Below are 9153 nucleotides of genomic sequence, written 5' to 3'. Positions count from 1 at the left end.
TTTTTAAGTACATTTTTAACTTTAGTTGACAGGCACTCCTGAAATAAAATGTCCTCTTATTTCAGGGGTTGGGGTGACAGTGGCAGGGGAGTAGAGAAAAGAAGGCAAGGTTTGCCTCTGGCTTCACAGTTCGTTTTATCCATAAGGCTTTGCCAGCCTTGCTTAACTGTTTCTACCCTGCTTTTGTTAAGAAACCAAACGGGAAAAGTGGGAGGAAAAAGATAAATATGAAAAAAATCTGACAGAAAAATAACTGGATATTGGTATAAAGATGAGAAGATATTTAAATTGATTTTGATCTACAAGGGAAAAAATGTGAAGGGATGATTGTTAGGAGAACAGAAAAAAAATCTGAAAGCTCTAAAAAATAGGAAAGCTAACCTTTGATTAAAATACTCAGCAGAATGTCAGGGGGAGAAAGATAAAAACCTAAGTGATCATTTTTATGTTTATTGTTTATGAAATGAAATGAGGAACAGGTCAGTGAAGGCTGTAAAGACAGGGACAATAAGAGAGTCAAGTTGTGACTTTGGGAAGAGGGCATGAGAATATAGTTTGAAATCTTTCACAGTGGGCTTGCAGTTGTCTCTGCATTTTATACAGATACACAAAGAATCTCTCTGAAAAGTTGTTGAAAGATACCAGCAAGTGTAGAAAGGGGAGCATCTGAGCATGTCTTTCACAGACCCCAGATGGAGAAACTGTTCTTTTATTCCAAATTCTTAAGGAGCACAGAAGTCTTACATGTTAATAAGAGAACACACAGACACACACCCATAAGTTTCATGCCATGAAACAAAACAAGGAAATCAGAAGACCTTTGTTGATCCCCGTTCGCTTACACAAATCTTAGTTTGGTTAAGCATCTCAAGACCATTTTCCTGATTTCAGCTCCTTTTCACTGCTTTTTTTTCCCCTGGGTACCCAGGTGCACAAACGGGATGGTGATCTTTACAAAACATCAACAATAACAACAACAACAAAAAAAACCTCTCTCACTCACACAAAAGCCCATCTTGTAAATGAATGGAATATTAACGACTGCCTAATAGTTGTACCGTTGGCAGGGAGAAACTGAACACTAACACAGCTATTTCTACAGATTGCCAGTGAAGCCGAAGCAGCTCGAGGAGAAACGCACCTACTGTATGTGAAAGGCTGGTGCAGATTTTTTTTCCTATCAGTCTAACCTTCTGTGTTGATGCATGAATGCTGGTACCCACTTACAGGGATGCCAGATGATCAGTGCAGAATGAAGGTCCCAAGAGAGAGGATCACATGGTTCTCTCTGCCCTGTGACGTCACTAGCAGATGGCATGGGTACCAGCTCTGGCAGTTGGCATCAATGTCACTTTTTAGAGATCAATGAGATAGTGCAGATACACACAGATCTAGAGACTCCAGGAGACGATGCGACACTCAGCCTGAAAAGATTTGGAAGATCCAAAATGAAAACTGATTATTGAATGAAATTAAAACCTAAGGTAATATAAATAAAGATATACTTCAATTGATGCTGGCTTTGCATGCAAGTATTTAAAGATACAGTGTCACTGTCTTATAGTATTTATATGCTCTTTGTCATCTATAAGTTCTTATCATATTTCATTCTTATGATGTAATTATCACATACTTTCACTGCTATTATGTAACTGCAAGTATGTGGACATTACTAAGAGTTTGTGTGTGTGTATGTGTGTGTGTGTGTGTGTGTGTTGAAGGAGCTAGAAATTGTTTAATTAAAAAATCTCTGTTTTATCATGCCTATTTGTTTGAAGACTTTAGATGAAAATACTTGCTGCTTCACCAAACAAAAGCCAAAATTGCATTTGAAACACAAATTATTTTTCCGTTTCATTCAGGATTCTGAATACACGTGCACAACTGCAGTCAGAATCCTTGGACCGTTCCTGTCAGATATTAGCTAGAGGGAGACTTCTGTGGTTCCTAGAACAAAAACACTACGAGACTGTTTTTTGTCAGGATGATTTGAATAGCAGTAAACAGTTACATTGAGAAAAATTTTAAATAGAAAAGGAGTCTCACTATTTTCTTTAACTTAAAACAATGCCAGTGATTTTGAAAATTTATTTATAGAGTTTATCCCAAATTAGCCTAATCCTCTCCCCACTTTTTTTTTTTTTTGTAAAGGTAGGAAAAATAGTGCTCTTTTACATATTTCTTTACTGATCAGAAAGAAAGCAGTTCTCTAAATTGGCTCTGATTAATCTTCTCCTTAAATTTGTGTATTTCTACAGCTACTATCTAAATTCACTGCTATAAAATACAGTAAATAAAGTTAAGGCTTATTTTCTTCCTAAACAAAATCTCTACAAATTTGTCAGCTAATGGAGAAACAGCACTTTTTCTTTTAAAAACTGGTGTCTCTTCTCATTTTGCACTCAGGGGAATTGGAATTAATGAAATTCTGCATTGCTATATCATGTTTTGCATTTGATTGAATTCCACGGTCCTTTTTGTGTATTAAAAATCAGTTTAAAATCAAAGAGAAATGGAGGTAGTGGTGGTATTACAATAAATACTTTATGTTTTATTTTCTTTTGATAGTTTGCCTGTATACATTAATTCTATTGCATGTGTCAATTTTTTTAATAATTACTAGGCTGCACAAACTCAAAATTTTTATTTAATATAAAAAATTAGTACTGGAATCAGTTTTTTCTTATGTTTTCGTATTCTTATGATTAAGTCATTGAATATGTTTTATGTGTATAAACTTCAAAAATGAAAACACTTTAAATATTGTGCTGGCATTTTTTCAGGTAATTTAAGGTTAGAGAACCATGTTAACACTACCGTTTGATGAGTCTGTTGTAATGCCAGAATCCCAGATGTGCAGAAAGTTTTCTAGAGAATGCGAGGACCAGAAGCAAATTAAGAAACCAGAAAGCTTTTCCAAACAGATTGTCCTTCGAGGAAAGAGCATCAAAAGGGCCCCTGGAGAAGAGACTGAGAAAGAAGAAGAGGAGGAAGACAGGGAAGAGGAAGATGAAAACGGGTTGCCCAGAAGGAGGGGTCTTAGGAAAAAAAAGACGACCAAGCTCCGACTGGAGAGGGTCAAGTTCAGGAGACAGGAAGCTAACGCGCGGGAGAGGAACAGGATGCATGGCCTCAATGACGCCCTGGACAATTTGAGAAAAGTGGTCCCCTGCTATTCTAAAACCCAAAAACTGTCCAAAATAGAAACTTTAAGACTGGCCAAAAACTACATCTGGGCACTTTCTGAAATTCTGAGAATCGGCAAGAGACCTGATCTGCTCACGTTCGTCCAAAACTTATGCAAAGGTCTTTCCCAGCCAACTACAAACTTGGTGGCAGGCTGCTTGCAGCTCAATGCCAGGAGTTTCCTGGTGGGTCAGGGCGGGGAGGCTGCACACCACACAAGGTCACCCTACTCTACCTTCTACCCACCCTACCACAGCCCTGAGCTCACCACTCCCCCAGGGCATGGAACTCTTGATAATTCCAAGTCCATGAAACCCTACAATTATTGCAGTGCATATGAATCCTTCTATGAAAGCACTTCCCCTGAGTGTGCCAGCCCTCAGTTTGAAGGTCCCTTAAGTCCTCCCCCAATTAACTATAATGGGATATTTTCCCTGAAGCAAGAAGAAACCTTGGACTATGGCAAAAATTACAATTATGGCATGCATTACTGTGCAGTGCCACCCAGGGGTCCCCTTGGGCAGGGTGCCATGTTCAGGTTGCCCACCGACAGCCACTTCCCTTACGACTTACATCTGCGCAGCCAATCTCTCACCATGCAAGATGAATTAAATGCAGTTTTTCATAATTAATGAGGAAAATGAAAATAAACAGTGGTCATTCACCTCCCCCGTCTAATTAAGACAAAGCAGATGCTTGTGGGCTGAATAATTGGCACAACTCTATCTAAGGTGTTTACTAGTTTCTGGAGTGTGTTTCAACTATTGTGAGAATTTTCTATGTAATAATAAATCTCTTTTCCTATGAGAACTTCTTTTCCTTTCCTTTTGTTCTGTAAAGCACTGTGATTCTGTTTCTACTGGAAGGATTTATTTTTCATGTTTTATTTTCTTTTAAATTCATTTAATTTGTTTGAGCAAGGTGTCTAAGAATATACTGTTGAATAAAGACATGCACACAGCATAATTCAATGTCTACTTCAGTTGTACAGTAATTATGAAAATGCATGTTATTAAAATCAAATGAATAAATGTGTTTATAATTATTAGGAATTTATATATTATGTATCTCTGAAAAATCGAACATTTAAAAAATCGAGAATAACACTAAGCTGACAATGATATTGGAAGATGCATTTGAGGATGTACAACAGTATAAAAAGCTATGCAATTTTCTTTTTATTAAGAATGAGTCTAAATGCTTTGGATTGGTAACTATTCCTCTTCAAGGATTTGCAGATAGGGCAACATGATATTTGGGTAGGTGGTGTCATAATTTGGAACAATTATTTCAATCCTAAACAAAAAATTTTCAGCACTTGTTTTGTATCGTTCAGAAATTATCTGTACAGGTTTGTTATCACAATGTATAGTTGTGTTTTTCCACCCACATTTTTAAAGCAATTAAATAGATACTTCCACTCCTAAAGGACATCTATTAGCTGTGATATTTTTGCATGATACTTATTATTTCCTGGTACACAGCTGCTTTCTGTCTCCAATCTTCCCTCCTCCCCATTTCAGAAATATTTCTGGATTTCAAAATCAGACGAGATAAAACAAATTTCTTAAACAAAATGGCCAAAGTGCTTACATGATTTTTTTTTTTTAAGTATCTTAAATGAAAGAAGAAGTGCCCATGAGGGTTAAACATCCTGGGGAAACAATGATAAATCCTGGTAACCTTCAGCTCGAGCCGAAATTTGGTGGCAAATTTCCAGCAAACACCAGAGTGGATGTTAAAACTGGAAGGTTTTACTCGGTGCCTTTTAAATAAGTCTGGCCGATTAGAGGCTAAATTCCGTGTGAGTGTAAGTTTAAACCCTACTTGAAAAACGCAAAGCAGCTCACCCTCTTAAGCACAACTAAGCCCCTTCCAAAATAAAAATCAAGGTGGCAGTGACCTCATTCCAGATGCCCCTGTGCTCAGGTTGCCTCCCGAGAGGAAGATGGGGACAGCTGCCAAGGCTTGTGAGGCCACTAGAAATGGGTCCGGGGTGGCAGGACGGCGCGGGGCTGCTTGGGCCGGGGCAGGGGTCGGCGGCCCACGGCTGCGCCCACGCTGCCCGCTTGTGTGCCCTGCAGGCCCGACGGCGCCCCGCGGGAGGGGCGGCGAGGGGTGAAGGCGGCTTTCCTTCACCTGCGGTCACCGGAGCTCAGGGACACGGGCTGCACTGCCCGGGTGCGGCCCGCAGCGGGCGCCCTGGGGCCTGGGGCCGCGGCTCTCGCACCGGTGTGGCCGGGAAAGAGACTTCACCACTGTCGGGGGCGGGCCCGCCAGACCCTGCCCCGAAAGGAAAGGAGGCGACCTCTTGGCGACCAGGTCCCGAAAGGTGGGAAAAGGGTTCCCCACTTCTCCTGCGCGGTGAGGCACGCGCGGCGGCGACCGCTCCAGTTTACCCAAGTTCGGCTAAAGACCTGCTTCGTCCTGCAGCTCCACGGCTGGCGGGGTTTCTTGAGCCAAGTTCGAGAGACGCAGCTTCCCCGGTCCCCAAGCTCCCCTTAAGCACCCCGTCCCGCGGCGCGCACGGCTGCTGCGCTCCCAGGGGCAAAGGTGCCAGGAGTCTCTGGCGCGGGACTGGACGGGTGATGAAAGCACTCGCTCCTTCAAACCCCTCGAAGGCAGGGGCAGAGGAGTCCGGAAAGGGGAAGCCGAGTGCCGCTTAGGGACAGAGAGAAGTTTGCCCTAGGTAGAGAGGCAGCCGCCTGTCCCCTGTCTGTCGCGGGCGCAGGAGTGCCTGGCCGTTGCTTCCTCGCATCCTCGCACACCTGCCCTTCCCCGGGACTGTGTCCTGGACTGCCTGGCCTCGTTAAGGCCCCCCAGACGCTGAGTCTGATCATTGCTCACCCTGTCTGAGCAAAGAGCACGAAAGTGAGGAAGCATCTGGAAATAGAAGAATGTGTTGTGTTTGATTTTTAAAAACAAGCAGTTCTGTTTAGCCTTTAGCGGAATAGGTGCGGTCTCTTCCCTACCCTTGTTCTCAACAAGGTGACCCTCAATGAGCCTTCTCAGTGTCTTGTTGGTCCAGAAAACCTTTGAAAACTGTCAGTGTTTCCACGGTCAGAAACTCATGTTGGAAGTAGAGGCTGCAACAGGAGATGTGTTCTCGTCTCCCTTCTGGTGATATGGGAGAGCTACGAAGCAAAGCAGCTGGCTGAATGTCTGGGGAAGAAGCAAACATTCAGAAAAAGCGTCTCATCTGAGAGCTTTCTTCACATGAAACTCAAGCAAGAGTGGGACTGTAGGCCAAGACCCCAGAGATAATGAAATTTCTTCCGTAATTTGGATGCGCAAATCTGATGTGTGCTCTCTCCTGCAGTGGACTGATGGAATCCAGGATACTGTGCTGTGTGTGAGCAAGGTGTGTGGGACTGATTCCTGTGACTTAATGATCCTTCAGATCTCAGATGACTCCTGGAATCACTCAGTTGCCCCCTTTACACTCACCAAGGGCAGAGTATCAGTTCTCTTCCTTAGTACGGCGACTCTGTTCCCTGTTGACTGCAACCCCAAGAAATCATAGGATTTGTTCATTCATACACCAACATCACAGATGCAATGCCCTGCAGAATCCTTTTAAGTGATAATTTTATGGTATCACTCCAATGGAAGAGGAAATAGTATAGAACAGAGACTGCAGTTTAGGATCAGGAAGGCCTGGAAACAGACAGATTTGGGTCAAAATGCTGCCTCACTGCTAACCTGTTATTGCAACCACAGTGAGATGGTACACAGCACCCAGGAGGCTTAAGGTCAGGATAACTTAGCTCTTTGCCCACTTCCTGACCTTATACTTTCCTTACCTCCCAGGATGAGAGGTCTTTACTGTCTTTCAAATTGATTAAGCATCTCTTCTCTTGAGCTGTTATGTGACTCCCATATTTAACTTCTCAAAAGTTTGTCTTTTCTCCTTCAACAGGATTAGTATATATTATATATATATATACACACACACATACATCATATATATATATATATATATATATATACATATACACACACACATCTATATAAGTGGTCTTAACAAAGTAAAGATGCATTTCTCTTTCATATAAGAGAAGCAAGTAGGTAATGTAGGACCTGTATGACTGTCCAAAGGCACCAGAAGCTTAGGCTCCATCTCCCTTTCTACTCCACTAAACTTAGTATGGGCCTTTCATTCTCAAGTTCACCTCATGGCCCAAGATGGCTGCTGGAGTTCTAGTCATTGCATCCTCATTCCAATTAAGAAGCAGAAAAGAGGGTGGCAAAAGGATATGCCTCCTACCTGATCATATTGCTTTAGAGAATATTTATGAAAGCCCACCCCCAAGGACACTACTTATATTTCACTGACCACTTCTAGATTTAAGAAAAGCTGCAAAATACATTCTTTTTATCAACATAGTGCTACCTGGAATGGATTCAGGTCCTGTGAATAAGAAAAACAAAAAGGAGAAATGGATGGTGGTTAGGCATCTAGTATCTAGCAATCTCTGCCATGCGTCTCCTCTAAATTCTGAAGCCTCAAGGTGTGAACCTCACCTTATACACTGTGAGGACCTCCTCTGCAGTTTGCCTTGCACATCATAGGTATTCATTATAATTTTCAGTTGTTTCAAAAATCCTCATGATGGTCCGGGAGGGTAACATTTTAGGACATGTCTTCCATCTGTGTGCTAATGAGATACACTGCATGTCAAATCTCCACCAGACCGCTGATGCAGTACATCCATCCTTCATCAGTACCCCTTGAGGGACTGTCTTGAATCACACTGACCTTAATATCCCCACACTGCACTGCTCCTGGCCTCCAACATAACACTTTTGTGCCACCCATGGCATCACCTGCCTAACTCACATGAGTTTAGACTGCCAGATAAGAGGTTTAGTACAGTAAGCCCCATCCCTTCCCAGCTGTATGGTTTGCTTACCTCTTTCCAAGACCAATGCCTTTAACTCTGCTGTTCACCAGTTCCTTCTTCTCTTCTCTGAAATGTTATACTTTTCCTAAGTATTCTTTTTTTCTGTTTCTACTATTTCTTTCCTCTTTGACTACATACATTCATGCTACCAAATGGTTTCTTTGGCTTCCCCAGCTTATAGATTCTAAGCAAATTTGTTTTTAAGTCCAGTCCTCCTCCTCTCTCCTTGCGAAATGCAAGACCTCCAGTCTCTTGCTCTCTGGAATTTGAAAACATTTAAGGAGAGCATTTCTTCTCAGTCATGCCCCCAAGCACAGGTTGCCTATGCCGGTGCCACCTCCAATGAAGCATTATGTGGCTGAAGTTATACTGTGTAGCCCACCCGGTGTCACTGACCCACCTTTGACCCCCATCAAATGTCTTCTGAGTATTTGTGATCTCTGTTGAAACTACTTTCCTTCTCTCTCACCTCTGTGTGGGTCTCTGGCTTATAAGGAAAAATATGGTCATATTTTGAAGAGAGGGCAGAGTTCTTGAGTTCCTGTTAAGGGTCTCTTGCTTTAATCACTCAGCTCTCTTGGTCCCAAGGCACTCAGGCTCAGGGAGATCAGTCTGGGTCTGGCCCATGGGTCATGGGTCTGGCCCAAACATGGCCTCCTGTTTTTTCAAAGCTACTGCAGCTTGTCTCTCCTTGGATCTGATACTGAGTTGTCTTCAATGCATCTGAGCCATTCCATATGTGTGGGGTATCCTCCCTTTCCAACAGGGACCCTATTTACTGACCAGGTTTCCAGTGGAAACCCCAAATAGGACAAGGTTCAAGTTCTTCCTGTGAGCAGCTGTATACCAGGAACATGGGAAGGGGAGGGTCTATACCCTGTTCTCCTATACTAAAGTATATTAACATTATGCTCTAACCTAGGCAGAAACCCAGCTGTGTATATGAGGTGTGCTCAATCGTGTTTGACTCTGTGACCCCACAGACTATAGCCCACCAGGCTCTGCTAGCCGTGTGATTTTCTAGGCAAGAATAGAGGAATGGGTTGCCATGCCCTCCTCCAGG

The 9153-nt window shown here is 42.6% G+C and overlaps 1 protein-coding gene across 2 annotated transcripts; it reads left to right on the top strand.

The window, feature by feature from the left end:
- Positions 1 to 1191: 1191 nt before the first annotated feature.
- NEUROD6 (neuronal differentiation 6) lies at positions 1192 to 4614 on the top strand. 2 transcript variants are annotated; one of them, XM_020906613.2, is made up of 2 exons: positions 1192 to 1484; positions 2925 to 4614. In XM_020906613.2, the coding sequence occupies exons 1-2, from the start codon at positions 1467 to 1469 to the stop codon at positions 3816 to 3818; spliced, it is 912 nt and encodes a 303-aa protein (XP_020762272.1). In that variant the 5' UTR covers positions 1192 to 1466; the 3' UTR covers positions 3819 to 4614. The 2 variants fall into 2 exon arrangements, with proteins under 2 accessions (XP_020762272.1, XP_020762271.1); XM_020906612.2 differs by having other exon boundaries at positions 1196 to 1484; positions 2784 to 4614.
- Positions 4615 to 9153: the final 4539 nt, after the last annotated feature.

Source organism: Odocoileus virginianus, chromosome 1 (assembly GCF_023699985.2).
Source record: "Odocoileus virginianus isolate 20LAN1187 ecotype Illinois chromosome 1, Ovbor_1.2, whole genome shotgun sequence".
In the NCBI taxonomy this organism is placed as follows: Eukaryota; Metazoa; Chordata; class Mammalia; order Artiodactyla; family Cervidae; genus Odocoileus; species Odocoileus virginianus.
Note: the sequence above shows the minus strand (reverse complement) of the source record. Positions and strands in the feature narration are given on the sequence as shown.